Genomic DNA, 20,923 nt, shown 5'->3' with positions numbered 1-20,923 from the left:
GAACGGATATAAGTGCTTATATCATAAACCTTTTTACCAAGGCAATGGTGAAATCTCTGAACAAATTGTACAGATCGGATAACTATGACATACAGCTGCCAAGATTTCTTTTTGACTTGTGAATGATACGTAGCGATTTTTGATGATTAATATATATTTTCTTGTTCTCTAATCTCGGTATATAAAGACAACCCTCGTATTATAGCTTCAGTACCACCAAAGTTAACTTTTTTTCTAAAATAATATCAAACTACATAAGAAAATTGCAATATTAGTTGCATTTTAGTAGTTACGGATGGATGAACAACAATGAAAAGATCCTGATAAATATTAGATCCGTTCTGTTTCTCTTGGTTTTATATTATTAATTTGGTAATACAGACTTTATGATTGGTAGCACTAAGAGCAAGCAGATAACAGAGAACGTCTATCATGATAGATAATGTACGTTCTCTGTTACAGGGAAGGTCCAGAAAACTTATATATTTTACGTTTTCTGTACGTACTCCAAAAAAAAAAATGGTGGATTGAAAACCCACTTGCCATGAAGGTATAAATCTTTTTTCCATTGGAAATGGTCAATTAAAACTTCTAGGAAACGGCTCTAAATTTGTAAGATTGTGACATGTTCTTTAGATATATCGTCATAGCTAATATTTATAACGGCAACCCTGTCAGTCAGGCTGTCAAGTGAAAAATGGAACAAAGCTATGAGTCAGCTGTTGGTACAATTCAAAGAATTCTTGGGTAAATTGTATGTTTTGTTATATATAGTAGTAGTTGTGGGCAAATTGTTATAGATTATATTTTGTGAAGTATTTAAAAGGTGGTAAAATGAGCGATAGTGATAGCGACGACTGGTCTGAAGAATGGATTCCTTACAGTGAACGGAACGAATGGGCCGACATTGTACCGATTCCTCAAGACGATGGAGTACATCCTATTGTTGCTATAGCTTACAGTCCCAAATGTAAGTGTAGTATTTAGAACTGAATTAAGTAGTTTTAATATGTTTACGTCACTTGGTTACTAAAATGATAGTGTACTGTTTATAAATGTAGTCCGCGAAGTGTTTGATTATTTCCGCGCTGTGCTGGCACATAGAGAGAAATCACAGAGAGCTTTGGAATTAACAGCAGACGCATTACGGCTTAATCCTGCAAATTATACTGTCTGGCAATATCGGCGAGATATACTAAGAGCCTTGGAATCTGACCTGTACGAAGAGTTAGACTATTTGGATGAAGTTATACGAGACAATGCCAAAAATTACCAAGTTTGGCATCATCGTCGTGTTATTGTGGAAATGTTAAATGATTCTTCGAAGGAGCTGGAGTTGACAGAAGTAGCTCTGGAGCGTGATAACAAAAATTACCACGCATGGCAACATAGGCAATGGGCCATAAAAACATTTGAGTGAGTAAAACATATATAAGAAATATATATACATTTTACAAGTAGGCATTTTCTTGAAATGTTTTCCATAGCCTTTTTGAAAATGAGCTGTCTTTTGTGGATCGTCTGATTGCGGAAGATATTAGAAATAACTCGGCTTGGAATCAGCGCTTTTTCGTGCTTAAGCATTTTGGATTCACTCCAGATGTAGTGCAACGCGAAATTCAGTATACAATGAACCGTATTCGTGTGGTGAAAAATAACGAGAGCGCTTGGAATTATCTAGGAGGCATATTGAAATATGAAGATAACGGTACAAGAAACTGTCACCAAGAAGTTTTGTCGTTTTGTGAAGAATTGTATACAAGTGGTGTACGATCGCCTTACCTATTGGCTTTTTTAATCGATCTTTATAGAGATCAATGTCTACAACAATCAAATGTCACTGAATCTGATGCATTGTCGCGAAAGGTGTTCAACCTTTGTAATGACATGTCAAAAAAATATGATATTGTACGGCGTAAATATTGGCAATATATTGCAGAACAGTTTAAAGAAAATTTAGCAGAAAAGTAGCTTCTTAAAATTAAATTCTCTAGCTAAGAGTATGTTTAAAATTTACGGCATATTTGTGAATATGCATATTTTATCTGTATTTTTTTAAAATAAATTTCTGAAGAAAGTAATAAATATTTACTTATGTACACACGTATGTATTAAGGAGTTTTTGATGTTTATTTTGCCTTTTTGTACTTGTATAATAATTATTTATGGCCACATGCGTTTATTTATACCGCATTGCAGCTTGTATCAAAATTCGATAGAGTAGCCGGAATTATATATATATGTATATTCTTAAAGATTAGATTTTTAAGATAATGTCGTCAGATATTATTTTTATTGTTGTCACGATATACATATGCACATCGACGCTTAATTTTCTAGTAAATTGTTGGTAGTTATCACTGCCCAAAAAATGTTTACTTACTGAAGAGTTAAGGGTAAGTAGGGCATAATTAAGAATGCAAATTAGGCTACAAACTTTGCTTTGATGAATTAAGACACTAACACTTTTATTTGTATTTTTCATTAGAGTGTACGCATATACATATATATTTTTGCCATCAAGATTTAAAAAAAATTGTGCGTGCATATTTTATTCCAAAAGCAAAGCATATGCTTTAATACGTACATACTTACATACAGGCATATCTACGTGCATATGTATATGTATGTGTTAATTATAAAACAGCGTTGTAATTAAAAATGTATAAATATCGGTACTTTAAAATCCGACTTCGTTAAGCAGATTGATTGCATACAAGCATATGTACGTATTTATGTATGTATGTATGTGTATGTTTGTATATATTTTAAAACCGTGGTTTAAATGTGGTGGGATACTGATGAAATCGTGGCCGAAGCACGGTATTACCACCCTTGTCGTACTCTTTTCCAGTCTGTCCAAGAATAACACTATCGATTGTCTTCCCATCTTTTCCGCCAGAGTTCGCTTCAATAACATCCACAATGCGGGGATTCTTTCGATATTTATACCACCAATACTCAAATACCAATGTGATGCAGGCCATGCCAATTCCAACAAATATAACAATAAAGACTCCACCAATATTATGTATGGAAATGCCGTCTGATTGGTCTTCTGGCTTGTCACATTTGGCTTGTGTTTCATCGTTTTTCCACCACTTTTCCTTAAATTTTTCCAGTTGACGTTTGTTAAGTAAGGTTAAAATTCTGAATTGATAAAAGGAATGAAAATATTATGCTTTTACATACATGTGTTTTTGCTCGAAATAATAACTCACGCATTGTTAAATTGGTCCTTGAGATGTGATCCTTGTTGAACGGCAATGGCGTATGGTTTTCTGGAGAATTCTTCACCTACAATCTGCAAATCACAATTGGTCATCACAAGGTAGCGAATATCTGTGGCATCACCCAGAAAGGCGAAACCGGTGGCTGAAGTTGAGTTGCGAACTCGTTCTACCGCCTCTTCAAGAGTTGCCGGTAACTGGGCTTCCTGCATGGCCTGCCACATTTTTGTATATTTATCACTAACTGGGTAATCCCAAACAGCTAGTTTTGAGCGCTCGAGTGGCGTGAGGGAATCATTCAAGGACAAGTCTTTCCATATTTCATAAAAACGTTGCTCAATATTGGCCATTCTTTGAAAATAAGTCATTGCTGAGGAGCCATTTAACGGTGCATATAGAATTTTGTACTGCTTTGCAAGATCATCCAAAGATTCTACGGGTGTATCGAGCCGAGATACTGTTAAAAATGCAGCCAAATTGGCTGTGTATGATGCAATAATGATGAACCTAATAAATAAAATTCCATTATACCTACTTAAATATTTAAATGTATGCACTTGTAGGGGAAAGTATATATGTGTATATGTGTGTTTATTCACAAGATCATAAATATGTACATATAAACTGATATACCCGAATAGCCACCATGTTGCTGCCACCAAACGGCCGGAAAGGTTTTTCGGTGCCTCACCGCCACCTTGCGGTGTCAAGGAAGTCATACAAAACCAAAGACATTCTTTTAGGTTGAATTCACGTTTCTCATCGTCATCCTTATATTTTTCACGATTATTCTGGTAGCTGTAAGGGCTCCATCGATCAAAAATCCACATCAAAAAGCTAGTAAAGAAATAAGCTGCCAAAATACACAACCAAACGTTCGTCTCAAGCACTGTTAAAAATTTGAACAAAGAACTGGGGACCTGCGGACGTTGCATCATAATAGTAATCCCAACCAGATCATAGTAAGGGACCGTAAAGTCGATAACAATTTCACGTTCAGCCATAACATGCATGGAACCTAAGCCAATGTCTGCTTGTTTGTCCATTAATTTTTTCACAATTCCGTTCCATTCGCCCTTTTCATCCATGTTGCCAAATTTTCCGTCTTCGACCTCTTGAATAGTATAGTCAAAATGAACTATGTCTGCTATCTCGTTGATTAAATCGATGCAATAGCCTTTATAACCCTTTGGAGCCTTCTCATCTTTGATAATGAAAGGAGCCTGCTGTTGTTGACAAAAATTGCGAATTAAATTTAATATGGGTAAGACGAAGGATAACCTACAACTACTGTAAAAATCCGATAGACTGTATCGGCGGTTAGATTTTTCATTACGTCTTCATCTTTAACAACTAACGGCGAGTCCAATCCTGCGGTCCAAGTTCCAATTGATTTTGTATTCACAGAGTTCCCTCCACGAATTTGTAGAACATTAATGTCCATTTCAAATTTCATATAACTGTAGCCATTAAATGATTTTCCTGGCTGTGTAACTAATTCAAACATGCCATAAGAAGTTGGCTCCTGAACCTAAATGAAATGAGTACACATTTTCAATTATACATACTACATATGTATATGAGTATATTAAATGGGAAGGACAGTACTCGCCATTGTAAAAGCAGTCCTAAGGTCTATATTTCTCTCTGGGGTATTACCACCTTGAAATTCATCACAGCCAATATACTGCATGTTTTTTGGCCAAGCTCCGGATTGTAACATATCCCTACATGAAGAGCGAATAATGCATTATAAATATGTTTGTTTTCGGGAAAACAAAATGATAGTATTTACTTAATAGCCAAAAAAGTGCGAAGGGCCAAATCAAAATAAAATGCAGACATAATTTGTGGTTCTTCGTTCAAATTGAAAGTGGTCTTTAGACGCCCAAAGCGGTCACGGTTCTGAGCATATGACATTGGTTTCAAGAACATTATAGTGGCGTTGTCCCGTTGACTACTAACTTCACCTTCACTTTGAGTTATGGCGTGCCATGCAAAGTTACGTTCAAAATACGTCGGTTTTACTGATTCTAAAATATGTAGTTATTAAAAAAATTTCATTTGAAATATATATATAAATAAGTAATAAGTATTTTATGAACTTTCGCACCTAAAACCATGCGAATAGACATTAAATTCCCCAGTATGAAAAAATTATTTATGTCTAAATTACGTAGTTTCTCTATTTGCTCTTCACGTTCTCGTTTTCCCTCCTTCGCAATGCCAGTAATTACATGGCGCGTTTGTATGTTTTGCAATAATGATTTGTACTTATGATCCATGACGTAGGTGTCATCATAGAGAATGGCTGCATTGGTTATATTCATTTTCCGTACAATACTGCGTACAACTTCAGGTATAAGATCAGCCGGAGGCATTACCTGAAGCAAATATTTCTGTTTGCTCTCATCCATATCGCGCCATTGGCGTAAATCTCCTTCCTGTCCATAAGAGGCGCTGATAGTTGGTAACCCCAACGCTTGAGTAAATGATTTGACTGTTTCCGAAGATATTCCCGATTTTGTGGTATCGAATACGACATGAGGGGGTTGTTTACGGTCAATGCTCTCCGCATATTTTGAACAAACTAAAAACAAATTGATATTTTTTTATCAAACGATTTCATGGTATCTAGCTTTGTAACCAAGCATTCATTAAATTAATTGCCACGCATTATATGGTAGTCAATGTCACTATAGGAACGACTTACTTGATTCCAAAAGTGTTTTAGCATCGGTTTTATTTGCCTCAACTTGGTCAATCTGAATTGATATTCCATAACTAGGATTTTTCTTCAGATATGTTGATACCACTGTAACAGCTTTGGCTGCAGGCTCATTGTCAGCATCGTTAATAAAAACTAGAAAAAAATATTTAATGAGATAAATTTCTTTAAGGACGAAATTCTAAAGTTAGATAAAATTTAAAACTATCTCACTTTTGTCAACACAGCGATAAACATTATTGTGATGCTATTTGGTATCTTCATGTTGTTTAGTGTGCTATGAGAGAGTTTCTGCTTATCGAGGGCCGATTATTTGACCAAATATCACCTTTTAACCATTAACCACTCCCCGTATTCACCTGATATGGCACCGTGCGACTTCTTTCTTTTCGGACAAATGCATTTTGATATTCAAAAGGCTTGCACAGGCATACTGGCGGTCATGCCGGCCAACGAGCTAAAACACTACTAACACGACAAGCTTTTGGACCATGCAAAAAGCAGTATTAAAGCAGAAGGAGACTATTATGAATAAAATAAATTGATTTTGTTGAAAAAAACCATTTGTTCTGTTTTTTTTTTTAAGTCCTGTTTACTTTGGAACGCACCTTGTATATCATATATGTAGCTTCTGCAGAAACTGACCACAATTGTATGCAAAATTGTTTCATTATTTCTGAAGGTTATTATAGCTTCGGTGCAACCTAAGTTAACTGTTTTTCTTATTACTACAAAGTTTAAACTGTTTTCGGAGAACACTGTTTCGTGGTAAGTTTTCAATCTCAACTTTCAAAAAGGTTCAAATCTGTCTTTTTCCTTCTTATATCTGATCTATGTATCGCTGAACCGACAGCCGGGACAGTCGTTCCTAATGATTAATAACATTATATATATACGAATGTTAATATTATCAACAGAAAAATCGATGGGAGCTAATTAGGAATGCCACAACAGTTAACTGAAATCATTTGCCTTTACTTATTCACATATAGTATGTACCTGCTTTTATGTGCATAGATATGTATGCATGTATAACAGAGCGTTTCCTGTTTTTAAATTCAATTGTCACTTTTTTATTCCCATATAAGTATATGCAATTAACACAACCCATTTGTGTATTTGTCATTGAGTTATAGCATATAAAAATTTCATAAATCAATGTGCGTCTCTAGACCACCGAAAATGTTTCGAATAAAAAGTATATGTTAGTTACATATATACAATAAATGATTTACTCACAAACATTGATGTTTTGATTGGTTTGTCCGGTAGCAAGGCTTACTAGTGATAGTATATTCAAAAATGTCACAATGTTATTGTAGAATTTTAAATATGCACTTGGCATTATGGAAATAAAATTATATCATAAGAGCAGAAAAGTTACTGATATTTGGAAAAGTCTAATGTCTAACCGCACTTAAAGAAGGACACAAACGAACTGTTGTGCCCTCAGCAGAACCCTCCATATGTCAAAGCTCGGTCAATATTATACCACTAATTCATTTTATTTTTTGTTGTCTTATTGAATATTTTAGTATCAACACACACATACATATGTACCTATAAAATAAGCGCAGGTGGGTTTGAATGTATACACACATCTCTGTTTGAGCCTCTTGAAACACCATATGTACATACATATGTACATAGTCAGTAGCTTGCCTTCAATTGCATTTAGATACAAAATTATATATGAATATATACCGATACCTATGTATAAACTTAACAATATGTGCAAGTATACAAAAATTGACATATGCATATATAATATAATAGCGTGTACATGTGTATTGCGTTGTATATGGGGGTTCATACCTGACCGTTTCCTACGATTTTATATATAGTACTATTGTAATTATAGTAGAAGTGCACATTAATGGATGTAAGTTGAGGTATACCCCAACCTACTTACGTATGTGTATGCCTATGCAAAGGATTGAGATACAGGTGTGCACTTTATGTGTGTATGTATTTTAGTGTTTTTTCTTAATTTTAGTTGAAAGCATAAAATATACTTGCCATAGATTTATATGTATTTGGTAAGTTATTATCTGAGATTCTATTTTATTTGCTGGTAATGCCGGTTATCCAAATAGATTCTTAGATCGCTTAGATAAAATCTGGATTTAATTCAATAGTTTGATGTTTGACTCGTTTTTCATGCTTTTACGCACAAAAAAACATGTGACAGAAAAATAAATTATGACAATTTCTTATTTTACTTTCTTTGGAGTGCGACAATACAATGCTTTCTTTGTGACGTCTTGAATTAAAAGAAGAGAATTATTAACAACTTGGCAGTTCTATTATGATGGTTCATTTATAATGATTCGCGCCTCAATCCGACGTTGCATAGCTCTTGTTTATGCGTATTCAGATACACAAATATTAAACCTTCTTATATTGAATTACCCAAGGAAATTCCGCTTGTAGTACATAGTGATGTACAAGCTATATATGCGATTTATTAGAAGACTTAAGGGATCGTCTCAGTGTGAAATTTTCTAAAAATCGATTTTTTGTGGCATTATCTAATAGTAGACAGTGTAATAAACATTTTCTTAAATTTTGAAATCGAAATTCAAGTTATTACGGTCGCTTCAGCGTTTCTTGTAGAAAGGGAACAGAGTGGGGAACAACCAACTCCTCGTTTTTCTCAGAAGGTCTTTTCCAAAACGTTTGCCACTCTCAAAGGAAGAGTTTTAAAGATATCTAATTCCAATTTTGAGAGAACATTGATAATGTTATTGGCTATCGCGCTATGGAAGCTTCAATTTTTTTTAAATCTTCCTTTTTCTCTACGAAAAACTGTCGAAAAAAATCCCAAATTCGATACTTATTGTTCAAACCACCGCCATTTTGTCAAATTTAAAAAAATCTTTCATAGCGCGACAGCGACTTTCCTACAAATTAACAATCTTTTTGAATCGTGGACATGGTACAGGACTTTTTCTTTTACGTGTCATTGCAACATTTTTTTACTATTATACACCCAATAAATAAACATTAAAAAAAATATTTTGTACTTTTTATGAATGTATTTATTTTAAAAAAACCGGACCTATTAGTTAATTAAAATATTAAAAAAAATTGCGAAGCTTTAAGCTTAACTTAAGCTTTCATTTTACTTACATTTTACATACATATGTACATATGGTAGTCAATCATCCTAACTTTACACCCATGTGGAAAATTTTTAAGTATACGTATCTTATTTTTGTTGAATTTCTTTTTGACTTATCTAAAATACAAGTTCAAGTTCTAACTTGTTGAATAGAAATATGGTTACAGCAGTTAAAAGTCTGTTTGAGCAAGTACTATTTCCGAATTTTAGATGCTCTCGCGCCTGTGGCAATATAAATACCATTTGCCTTAGGAGAAATATATCACATTTTAATATTTTTGCAGTGATTTATAAATGATACCTGGATATTTCGTAATGAAATATATAGAACCCCGAATGTCGGGATTGGAAGTGGATTTGTTTGAAATTCACTCAGAAGTGAATTGCAGAACCTCCCTGAATATGTAATTTCTTTGTGAATATGTTCATATGCACAAACATATGAAAATGCTCACATATGAAAAATCACCGTTGACACGAACCTTTACCTGCATTACCGACCGCTATTGTTGCGACTCATTTAGAAAATTTCGTTAATCTAGACACTCCATAGTAACTAAATGACACCGGAATGCTTTAAGTACTTAAAATACTAAAGAGAAAAGTGTAAGAGTGAATTTACTACCTTCACCCATGTAGCAATTGCCACATATATAAATATGAATATGCAAACAGCAGCAGCAACAATAGGCGATCGCAAGCCTTCGGGAAGATCCCTGTTCTGAAAAAATCTGGCATAAATCTTTTCTAGACACTATATTTTTCAAACAATGTAAGCGCCAACAAAATATACATATGTATGTATATACAAGTGTGCGTATAGGTTGTTACCTCATTTATAACTGATAATGACACCTGATATACTTATATACTTACATATCTATATATGAATATACAAATATTGAATCCGTCAATATGTTAGGTCATTTATCAACCAGTTGCATTATCAAATATGTATGTGCAAATGGGTTTGAATGTGTGAACTTGTTGGTCTGATTTGTCTTTGTCGAACTGATTAAAACATATGCGAATACCTCCTTGGATGCTTTACATTCAAATTTTTTGAGTACCGCAACTACACAATAACGTGATACGTGATAAGGGGGTGATACCAGCTTTGAAGCTTTGACCATTGGGACGCACATCAGTTTTTGCCTCAGTCTTCCAAGCACCGCTGACAAGTGCAGTTCATTTAGATTTAACAAATTGAATTCAATTGTGATATACAAACAAATCAGCGAACTACAAACGACTATTTCTATCTGTACCCATTAGAAGTCTACTATTAAGGCAAGCACCGAGGCTGTTTATATTTAAAATAAGGGGAATCATCCGTCTCACAAATAAATTCCCAAGGTATATATGTATGTGGTAATATTTTTATTTTCGGGTCCAGATGTAGATGAATATATAACGGATATATGTTCTAGACAAGGAGTAAAAAGTTGTATAGGGATTTGTCGATTTGTCGTGAAGTAAAATTTTAACCGATTGCATTTATTTTACGCTAAGCATACTTAAGTTAGATACACAGATTGTTGCTTACTACAATTTAAAAATAATTAAACAATCTAGCCAAACTTGTTTTGCTTTTGGCAGCATGAAAATTAATTTGTAATATTATCAAAGATTCAAATTACGTACTTCCCTTTAACAAGCAATCACTTGAATGTCAATGATGTACTTGTGCTCATGTCTCAAGAATTTAATTATTGAGTTCTGTTTCATATTGTGTGTTCTGATATCATATTTCTTTGGCTCTTTGTGTTTTCTCTTTAGGGAAAACTTCTACCATAGTAGTAAATATATTAAAGGTATGTATGTAAGTACATACGCATTAAAATATATGAATTTGTTTGATTGTTTGTTCAAAACAAATAACTGATTACTTCATTACCATTTTCACAAACGTATTTAAGACAAAAGAGAAATTGTCAGACATTCACTTGCTAGAAATAGATTTTCTTCAATTACTAATTTATATTGTTCGATTAAGATGTGATATTGGACTCCCTAACTACTGTTCTCGAAAGCAATTTTTGTTGCGTTAGGATGATAACACAATATGTTATTAGTTACTATATGAATATGACGTACATGTGTAGTCCATAGCGATGTACATATGTATATCTATATTATGGGGGCCTATTCAGAGATTAAATACAAATTTAAGATAAAGAAATTTTATAATTTGCACTATCTACGCATATATATGCATATGTATGTACTATACTTAAGTTCTGAATAATTCTTAATCAGTTTCGTAACAATGTATGCATATACAGTTGCGAGCATTGAAATAGTTGTGCCTATTGGCCAAGAGAGTTTTGCTTTAAATTTTGTTTCTTTTATGATATTGCCGTCGATCATTATTTTATTTATATTCTCTGAAGTATAACGGTCCTGTTATATACAACAATAAGTGTAAATTACTTACCTTTACTTCTTTAAAGCTAATTTTGTTAGGATATCTGTTTTTATGAGCGAGCAATAGAATAGTAGTGAACGATGAGATGATTGCAAACAGATAATTTTTAATAAAAAAAATTTAATTTTATCAAACAAAAAGTAAGTTTCCAGATCTTTTATTAATTATTCAATGCAAAAAGCAAAAAAAAAATATGACTGCACATTTTTTGGGCCACGGGAGCACTGCAGTGACGAAAAACGAGAATGTATTCAATCTGTCATAAACAACGGTAAATCCTACAAGGGAGTGGAAAGGATTGCAGGGCGTTAAGCCACAACGACTCACAATGCAATTATTTATAAAAAAAGACGAAAAAAGTGGCGCAAAATGGATTATTTCCGAGAATTTTACACCAATAGTTGTAAGATGTGCCAAGACTCGACCTAGAATGTCAGTTATGGAGATTCGGAATGAACTGAACCTGGCCTGCGGTGTTCCTACAGTGAGAAGTCTTCTACATGAACATAATTTATACTTCCGAAGTCATCGATAAGTACCGTTATTAAAAAAAAATCGTATAGCAAGTTGTCTTAAATTTGCCAAAGGACCGATTGAGAATTTGCCGATTGAGAAATGGCGAAGGGTCCCATCAGTATCTAAGACGCTCCCCTAATAGAGAGTACGGTTGGCGGTTTGAATTTCATGGTTTGGTGTGTTTTTCTTACAGGCCCAATTTATTTGTGCAGTCCCAATTCACAAGATTACTAGCATAACGGACCGACACAAATTCGTGGATATAATGCAGTATATTATGATATCATTTGCTGAAGAGGACATCCCGCTGAAAAGGATATTTCAGCAGAATAATGAAACGAAGCATACCAGTAGGGTGGCAAAGGAGTGGTTTCGGGTCAATGGAATTGATGTCATGGATAGGTCAGCTCAATCGCTTGGCCTCTATTCTATTGAAAACCGTTGGGCAGACGTCAAGAAAGCCGTGTGGAAGGATAAACCCAAAAATAACAACGAGTTGTGGAGCAATCATGGCAGAGCACACCACCGGAAATATGCCACAGTCTCGTAGATTCTCTGAAGAAGCGATGAAGTGCAGTTATCAAAAATCATGATCATGCTACCAAGTACTAAGATCTCCTATAGACAAAACTTGCAAAAATCTTTCAGTATTTCTTTTTTTGATTTTTAGTACTTTACTACTATTTTACTGCTCCCAACAAGTTTCATACATAAAAAAATCTTTGTAAATAAACATATCTTGTACATATTCAAATATAAATATTTTTAGTAATAAACATAGCCTGAAAAATATGATCCACTTTTGCATTTCAATGGATGTTAAAATTCTTTGGCATTTTACACAACTCACAGAAATGTAAAGCTCTAACACCCACTACTATTTCATTGCTCGCAGCTGTACATAAGTGTAGCTGTATGGTCTAACCTAAAGCTTTACTCATTTATTCTGCACCAAAGCATGTACATTCATATGTACATAGATGCATATATTTATATATTCTTGCAAGTCACTTATTTGCGTATCTCAAAGATACAACTTTGTACAATAATGATCTTGCAAACAAAGAACATGGATTGAAATTTAACCGATTAAGTTAATTAAATGCCAATCGACAGTTGTGAAATTTTAAGTTTGCAGAAAATGTTCGTACCAGGAATAGAGGATCTGAAGAGTGTTGTACAGCCACATCTAGCGGGTGGTGAATTGCAGTCGTATAGCACTCGTTACCTCACCAAGCCAGGCGACAACTATGGCAGCTGCATGCTGGCCATAGCAGCTAAAATTAAGAGACCAAATGGGGTCATCGAGGAACTGCCTTTAATTGCGAAATTGCCTCCTGTGACGAACGACTTATGGTGGCAAATATTTCAACCGGAACGCACTTGTATTACTGAGAACAAAATGTACGAGATTGTCGTACCAGAAATACATCTATTGCAACTTGAAGCTGGCTTATCGAAGGATAAATTATTTGATGGCCTTCCCGCTTACTACGGAAGTCGAATATCACTTGATCCAAATGCTACCAAAGTTGACAGAGATGCTGTTCTAGTACAGGAAAATCTCCAATTATCTGGCTATAGAGCTGGCAATCGTCACAAAATGTTCGATTACGTTCATGCGAAACTCGTCTTGGAATATATGGCGCAGTATCATGCACTGCCTATTGCTTTGCGCATTAAAAAGACGGAGTTATTTGCAAGAACCATACGCCCATATTTCAACCGCTTCAATATGAATACCACGATGGGCGATGAAATGAAAAACGAAATGCGTAGAGTGAGTATTTTTATCAATGGCATGTATTTCACTTTAGAAAGTATTGAACTAAATTTAAAAAAAAATCGGTTTCTCAAGGAATTACGTGAAGATCTTCAATTGGCCACTAACAACAATGAAGAAGCGATCAATAAAATTCTAGAGAGGTTTCAAGTCTATGATAAATGGTTGGAACAACCAGAAGCTGTCGATGGATTATATACCAGCTTGGTACATTGCGATTTGTGGATAAACAACATCATGTTTAAATATGGTACACAACTAATATTAAAATCCTAATTAATTTTGTAATCTGTTATATTTTTGAAATTATAATATATTTTTATTTTTTATTTTTAATAGACGATAGCAATCAACCCACGCAGTTAAAATTTGTGGACTTTCAAATAGCACAATATGAGTCTTGTGCGCACGATATTATATTTTTCCTCTTCTCTAGCGTCGATTGCGCCGTGCTTGAAGATAATTTCGAAAGTTTTTTGAAAATTTATTATGACGCTTTTATACATAATCTGGAAGAAATGCAAATCAATACTGATGATTACTCCTATGATGGGTAGGTATATACGAAGAATATGGCTTTGGCGTGGCCTGCCGAGCGGTAAGCACCGAAAAGCCGAATTTTCTTTAAAACTCTCAGCAATATTAATATATCTCTAATGAAATGTGTATTCATTTTGTTAATTAGATTTTTGAATGAAGTGCGACGTGTGGGTCCAATTGAAATTCCACATCCGATATTTATGACAAAAGTTATTTTAGCAGACAACAGCACACTTCCGGAAGATTTCAAGGATCTAGATATGACTATTTTAAGTAAAAATCGTGGACTGCAAACGATTACTAAACGATTGGAAGATATTTTGCGATTAGCGAAAAAATTTAAAATGATTTAAAACTACATATATACAAAAGGAGTATTATCTCTGTAAAGCTTTATTTATTCTGTCTAAGCTTAAGTATTGCAGATGTATGAGAAATAATTACATAGTGATTGAAGAAATTATATACATCTTATTTATTTGGTTTTATTCTCTAATTTTCGATAAAAAGCTCTTCCAAACTTGAAATGCTGCAAGAATGTTGACTTTGTATACCGAAAAGCCATAAGAGACTTCTATGCATCTGCTCCAAACAGGATTTGAACCCACGGTCAGAGAATCAGAGATCGTTTATCATAGACAGAACGTTTAATTATAAACAGGAAAGTCTATAAACATGATAAACGTTCTCTGGTAAAAAAAACGTTCTCTGGCCTTATCTATTTAATAACATTCTCTGCCTAAAAGTATGCTTTCCAGTTATTTTATTCCAAAAAGACTATCAGCAGAGAATGTTAACTGATCGGCAGATATCAGAGATGTTAATTCTTCACATTATAGACGATGTTTGTAAACATTCCTTGATCAACTTGAAACATATTTGATCGAATTTTAAAACACGTAAAGCAACGAAGTAGAATATAAATAGAACTAGTCGTTATGTTTAACCAACATTATAATAATTTAGTATGTTTGTCTCCCGATGACTATACGTTTTTCCTTTTGGCCCTAGCTCTCCCATTAACAATGCCACACATAGTGCCCTCTGTGGTAAATGTGGGGATAAAAGAATTTCCATACCGTTTTTGCTTTCACTCCTTATACAAATCCTCAAATTATATTAAAAAAACTATTTATGTATCAGTATAACTGTTTGTAAATAAATGATTCTATTAACGCAAATTGCTACATACATATGTATATATAAGCTATAGATAAGCCGTTATATTTGACTTAAATTAATTATGATTCGCTGTCAGACAGAATTACTAAGAAGCTCCACTTGAAACGTGTAATTGCGAACGCACTCATAGTCGTGTGTGGCGAACTAGAGGATCAAGTTAACTGATAAGCTTGTTTGACACTTTTTAAACTCTCGCAATATGTACGTATGTACATATGTATATGCGTAAAGTGTCGTTACTAAACACTCAATTAAGCTACAAGACTGGAATACGGTGCAGGAGATCACACTAGCCCTATGGGCTAAAAAAAAAAGATTAAGTTAGCGCGGCCACGCTCCTATTCTGGATATATCTTCCAAACCGCCAAACTTGGTGGAAAGAAATCTTTTTAGCACCTATGAAAAAAGCGTAAAGTCAGTTAATAACATGCCGACAGTTATATTGAAAACTACTAACAGTGCGGTAACGCGGTAACTGCAATGAGGACGGCCTCGCAAATATCAATGTTCATCAGAGTAAAACTTTGCACAAATAGTGTCATTAATATATTTACTCATATGTTCAAAAAATGTGTCAAGGGCGCAGATACCATGCGTATGGCCCAGTGGTTAAAATCGGGTCAATACTTCTCCTAGTTTCTATATACATAATATATACATATATCCGAAATATGTAAGAAATCTTAATAAAATACGAATAGTCTCTTTCCTTAGTCTATGTTCATGGCTGTGATTGTGAATAATGGATGCAACACGTCTTACTTTTATTAAAAATATTTACCATACTTACTTGCTATACAAACATGTGTGTGTGTAAAAAAGTAAGCAAACGCAATTTATCGCCAATGATAATGAAGTCAAGTAATGTTAATGCCTCAGTTTATCAAACCGAAGTCAAAATACTTCAATAAGAATACATGCATTCCTAAATACATAAGAACTTATCTAACCATATGTATAACAGTATTGAAACACCTAATAATTAAGATTTTCATTGACTCGTTGTAAGAATCGGTTGAATTAATTATTTCCACATTAATATGATAAAGGTTACTGTATGTAGAGTATTCATACATATGTACATATACATATATCTACATGCTTGTGGTATATGCATATTGGAGTGGTTGCATGTAAGCATACGGTTGCTTCTCATTCCAAGAAAATTGGAAGCCATAAAATCGCATTAACAATCCTTATGATTTTTTGAAAATTGGGTGTTTTGCTGGTATTTTCATAGCTTCGTTTATGCTTCTATATATGTATATGCATATGTATGTATACATATTCATCTAATATATAAATACTGAAATTGTCCCTCCTTTTATGGTCGAACTTCGCAATACCGGAGATTTCTTCGGATCATAAAGACTGAGTAACCGTTCAAAGGTAGCACAAAGCTTTTTGCATCCGTTCATAATAAATAATGCCAAATGCAAACAGCATACATACATACACAGCGTTACAAAATAACCAGACTGATTGTAAATATATTCATAAAATTTAAATATTTGTCCATCGCATCACCTTCTTTTATGTGTAAGAGTATGTATTATATGAGAATAAAATTTAAATATTTGTCCAACGCATCACCTTCTTTTATGTGTAAGAGTATGCTCTGATATGTGCGAGGTGCAAGTTGAATGCTAGTTTTGGAATTAAGTGTCCATAGTTTTTAAACGTTGTTTTAGTACACAAACTCTTTGCACTTTATTATTATCATTCAAACACTACCCTCTTATTGTCCAGTATTCAAAAACCCAAATTGTAATTTTCTTCATATGTTTTATATGGAGACATATCACGAAAAATAGACCACAACAGTTCCGGGATTTTGATTAACTCTTTCCGATTTTCATTTTCAAAAAAAAAACATTTATGTTGTTGTAAACGAATATATAGTATAACCTAATAATAGACGAATGTAAAACGCTTTTATTTCTTGTTCTTTGCTTTAAGGTAAACAGCAAGAAAGAAAACGCATTTGGTGGGTCTTTAGTTTTAGTACATACTGTATATATATACATACATATGTTTATTACAACTAACTACTAATTCATTAATTCACATATTATACATATATATATATATATACATATATAAAAAAGTATATATTTTGACCTTATCTTTCAAGACAAGAATTATTAGCAATGGGAAACAAACATGTTTACTTGTTTATCTGAAATGTCTTCATTACTGCATATTTATTTTTATGTATGTACATGTATTGTACAAAAGTGTGCATGTTTATTTCGTGGCGGTTCGAAGCGATCGGCTACTTTGTCACACATATATGCATAAATACTGTGCGTTATACGATTACACACGTAGACAGAAGTGTTTGTGATTATGCTTATTTTTCATTTATAGGCATTGGCAAAACTATCGAAAGAACATCTTACTACTTTTTAATAGATATTATAATATTTTTTATTTAAGCACAGTAAAATTTATTCTATTTTTAAAATAGCTTATAAGAATAACTCTAAAAATTTTTATTACGTCGAGAAACACTTGGAACTAATCTGATGTGAACCAGTAAAGGGTTAATGGGGACTACAAATAAGTTAATTCGTGTAGTCAATTCGTCATATTAGAGTAGATATGGTACGAATATATATATGTATATCTCTATGCATATTCATATATGTATGTATGTACATGAGTATATTGAATTAAAGTCTGACATAAACAAATATGAATATATTATATACATATGTATGTACATATGTACATGCTATAAGTATGAATATCGAAATATGTACGAATATGTCACATTGTCATAAGTGTTTATACATACATACATACATATGTCTTCGTTTATTTAGTCTTGGTCAATAACAAGCGGCGAATTCGAAAGCACAACAAAGAGGCGGAAATGTTATTCATATTCACTTTCATGGGTTCAATGGCATGTGAAAGTGAAATTGCATAGAATCTAGGAAGATACGTTTTTACACATACTTATGTATGTACATGTGTTAATACATTGTATTGAACAATGCTTTAGGAGGAGATCTTTAAATGTATATGTATGTTGTACAGAACTTCATACATATTCAGATGAATACGTCACATGTTTTAATTGATTGCAGTCGACAACAAAAACTTTAGATATAGTACATTATTGTTTTGATTGCGATTTTAGTACCAACATTTATGGAAAACAATGTAATTGAAAAAATATGTATGCGATAATTCTCATATACATTTGTATATATGTATGTACATATTTATATTTATAAACCACATTCATTCATGTACATATGTATATTGGGAATAAAATCTGCTGAGTATAATATTTTATATTCATAAGTATGTGTACGTACAAGTATGTACCATTGAACGTATATGTATGTGTTAAGCACGGAATAAAGTCAACACGAGCAGGTTTTAAAAACAACAATATTGTACCATACAATATGATAATAAAGTTGTTTAGCTGGCTTTATTGGAAAATATGCAATATTATGCACCTAGGCTACATAAGCAAATGTTTGCATACTTATGTCCATGTATACATACATACATATGTTCGCAGTTATGAATGCATATGTGTGCTGCAGAGAAAAATAAAATCCAATAGCTTACCTTCTTTCTATCAAGAACTGTGTTCCGCCTACATACACATATACATATGTAAATATGTATGTAAATACAATAATTTATTAGTCATTAATAAATTTTAGAGTTAAGATTCTACTATATACTTTGCTTTTTAAGATGTTCAGTAGATTTAATACACTCGGGTCAATATTTGAGGAGGCTATAATGCTCTTCGCTGTTTTCTCTGATAATACTTGAGAGTGGTAGACTCTCCCGGCATTGCTAAGTGATAGAATGTTTTCATGGCATGGAAAAATACTAAAATTTTAACCAAGATTATTGGAGTATATGGCTTTTTGTGGGTTATTGAAGTACGCCACAAGCATTAAGACATCATAATGGGAATTGGTTTTCATACTTCATATGGAATGTGATTGCTTTTTGTATGTACATATGAATGTGTGTATGTGGTGTAACAAATGTGGAAGTTGTTCACATCGTTCATATCAAGGCTGTTATTGACGTTTAGCAGTACATACATATATTTTACATATTTAGTAACAATGGCATATATGACTGTGTAAAATAAATAAATATCTATCTTATGCATTACATTCATATGTACAGCTGGTGATAGCTAATTAGAAATGTTCTTTTTTAAAGGCGGCTGCTGTTTTGATATACCGTTTTTTATTCTCCTAAAAGTCTTGTATTGTTTTCATTACTATATTCACAACATAAATAGTAATATAAAACAGGTGTTAATTTTTAATAATAATAATAGTTATTTCTGGTTATTGTTTGTTTCAAAGCTGTTCTTTAAAATATATTAACTATTTTATTCAAGCTTTGTAGTATGGACCTTCGTCAAGCTGAAAATGGATACAAAAAAACTGTGGATCAGTTGAAATGCTCAAAAAATATATACATACATATATAATATATACATATATTTTTTCATTACCTGTTAGCGAAAAGACCACGGAAAAGTTCAACAGGCATTGACCGCAGAATCAATACCATTATATAATATCATTATTTATTGCTTAATTCAAAACAAGTGGCGTTCCTAATTAGCTGTCAACAGATATATACATATATCTAATTATATAAGTATATGTCCATACGTATGTGTAAATACATATATCTGACTTGTTTGCATTTATTCAGTTCGGTTTTTAATTCAAATATATGTATACATACCATATGTAGTATGTACATATATGAAGGCTATATATCTCTTTACATATGCATATAAAAGCAGTTGTTGTCCGCAAGGCGACATAAAATTAGTGAGCCTAAGGTTTACCTAGTGAACTGCATTGATATTTTTTTATTGTGTGTTTGTAAGTTTAATTAATTAATAGTAATGATTAAGTAATAACAAAAACACCTCATGAATGTACTGTTTGCGACCCAGAGAAAATGTAGTATTTCATTTGGCTCACTGTTCTGCGAATCTCCTTTCCTCAGTCACGGCCAGCTACATACGTTTTCCAATTAGTTCAAGTGCTTGGATCTAGGTCGCTATTACTGATGTTTATAACTGGTAATGTCAAGAAACCAACGAGTGTTGTTCAAAGCCTTAACGGAGTTCTCTCGGGTTCTCTCCCAAAACAAATAATCGGATTTTTATTTTATTAAGGTAGTAACGTAGAATCCCCAAAGGTGATCTAGTCACCGATGCCCAGAGCATACTTAAATAATGGAGGGAACACTTCTCCAGCCAGCTGAATGGCAGTGAACGCACAACGCCAGGAGAAGGCGGATAAGCCTCCTCAATATCGCATACAAGGTTCTATCGAGCGTATTGTGTGAAAGATTAAAGCCCACCGTCAACAAACTG

General features: G+C 33.3%; 3 protein-coding genes across 6 annotated transcripts; 2 read left to right on the top strand and 1 right to left on the bottom strand.

The window, feature by feature from the left end:
• The first annotated feature begins 692 nt into the window (after positions 1 to 692).
• On the top strand, positions 693 to 2,099 carry LOC108968238 (protein farnesyltransferase/geranylgeranyltransferase type-1 subunit alpha). Of its 2 annotated transcripts, XM_018932149.1 has the most exons (4): positions 693 to 754; positions 817 to 970; positions 1,062 to 1,416; positions 1,488 to 2,099. In XM_018932149.1, exons 2-4 carry the CDS (start codon positions 835 to 837, stop codon positions 1,969 to 1,971), a joined length of 975 nt encoding a protein of 324 aa, XP_018787694.1. In that variant the 5' UTR covers positions 693 to 754; positions 817 to 834; the 3' UTR covers positions 1,972 to 2,099. The 2 variants fall into 2 exon arrangements, with proteins under 2 accessions (XP_018787694.1, XP_018787693.1); XM_018932148.1 differs by having other exon boundaries at positions 725 to 970.
• Positions 2,100 to 2,174: 75 nt separating this feature from the next.
• LOC108968237 (ionotropic receptor 25a) lies at positions 2,175 to 7,378 on the bottom strand. Its single transcript, XM_018932147.1, has 9 exons — positions 7,198 to 7,378; positions 5,944 to 6,093; positions 5,344 to 5,820; positions 5,026 to 5,263; positions 4,843 to 4,957; positions 4,516 to 4,761; positions 3,864 to 4,456; positions 3,222 to 3,737; positions 2,175 to 3,150 (listed from the first exon to the last, which is right to left on the bottom strand). The coding sequence occupies exons 1-9, from the start codon at positions 7,301 to 7,303 to the stop codon at positions 2,769 to 2,771; spliced, it is 2,823 nt and encodes a 940-aa protein (XP_018787692.1). The 5' UTR covers positions 7,304 to 7,378; the 3' UTR covers positions 2,175 to 2,768.
• Positions 7,379 to 10,245: 2,867 nt separating this feature from the next.
• Positions 10,246 to 14,818, top strand: LOC108968170. Of its 3 annotated transcripts, none has more exons than XM_018931980.1 (5): positions 10,246 to 10,438; positions 13,158 to 13,806; positions 13,885 to 14,059; positions 14,149 to 14,362; positions 14,495 to 14,702. In XM_018931980.1, exons 2-5 carry the CDS (start codon positions 13,168 to 13,170, stop codon positions 14,700 to 14,702), a joined length of 1,236 nt encoding a protein of 411 aa, XP_018787525.1. In that variant the 5' UTR covers positions 10,246 to 10,438; positions 13,158 to 13,167. The 3 variants fall into 3 exon arrangements, with proteins under 3 accessions (XP_018787525.1, XP_018787526.1, XP_018787527.1); XM_018931981.1 differs by having other exon boundaries at positions 13,143 to 13,806; XM_018931982.1 differs by lacking the exon at positions 10,246 to 10,438 and having other exon boundaries at positions 13,168 to 13,806; positions 14,495 to 14,818.
• The last annotated feature ends 6,105 nt before the right edge of the window (positions 14,819 to 20,923 follow it).

Source organism: Bactrocera latifrons, unplaced genomic scaffold (genome assembly GCF_001853355.1).
Source record: "Bactrocera latifrons isolate USDA-ARS-PBARC rearing strain unplaced genomic scaffold, ASM185335v1 scaffold_206, whole genome shotgun sequence".
NCBI lineage: Eukaryota > Metazoa > Arthropoda > Insecta > Diptera > Tephritidae > Bactrocera > Bactrocera latifrons.
This window is presented reverse-complemented; position numbering and strand designations above follow the sequence as displayed.

Coding starts and splice junctions, on each gene's coding strand:
- LOC108968238 (XM_018932149.1), top strand. CDS start 835: ATGAGCGATAGTGATAGCGACGACTGGTCTGAAGAATGGATTCCTTAC. Junction 971..1,061: donor TATAGCTTACAGTCCCAAAT/GTAAGTGTAGTA, acceptor TTATAAATGTAG/TCCGCGAAGTGTTTGATTAT. Junction 1,417..1,487: donor TGGGCCATAAAAACATTTGA/GTGAGTAAAACA, acceptor TGTTTTCCATAG/CCTTTTTGAAAATGAGCTGT.
- LOC108968237 (XM_018932147.1), bottom strand. CDS start 7,303: ATGCCAAGTGCATATTTAAAATTCTACAATAACATTGTGACATTTTTG. Junction 4,457..4,515: donor ATCGGATTTTTACAGTAGTT/GTAGGTTATCCT, acceptor TGTCAACAACAG/CAGGCTCCTTTCATTATCAA. Junction 3,151..3,221: donor AAGGACCAATTTAACAATGC/GTGAGTTATTAT, acceptor TTATCAATTCAG/AATTTTAACCTTACTTAACA.
- LOC108968170 (XM_018931982.1), top strand. CDS start 13,168: ATGTTCGTACCAGGAATAGAGGATCTGAAGAGTGTTGTACAGCCACAT. Junction 13,807..13,884: donor TGAAAAACGAAATGCGTAGA/GTGAGTATTTTT, acceptor CGGTTTCTCAAG/GAATTACGTGAAGATCTTCA. Junction 14,060..14,148: donor CAACATCATGTTTAAATATG/GTACACAACTAA, acceptor TATTTTTAATAG/ACGATAGCAATCAACCCACG.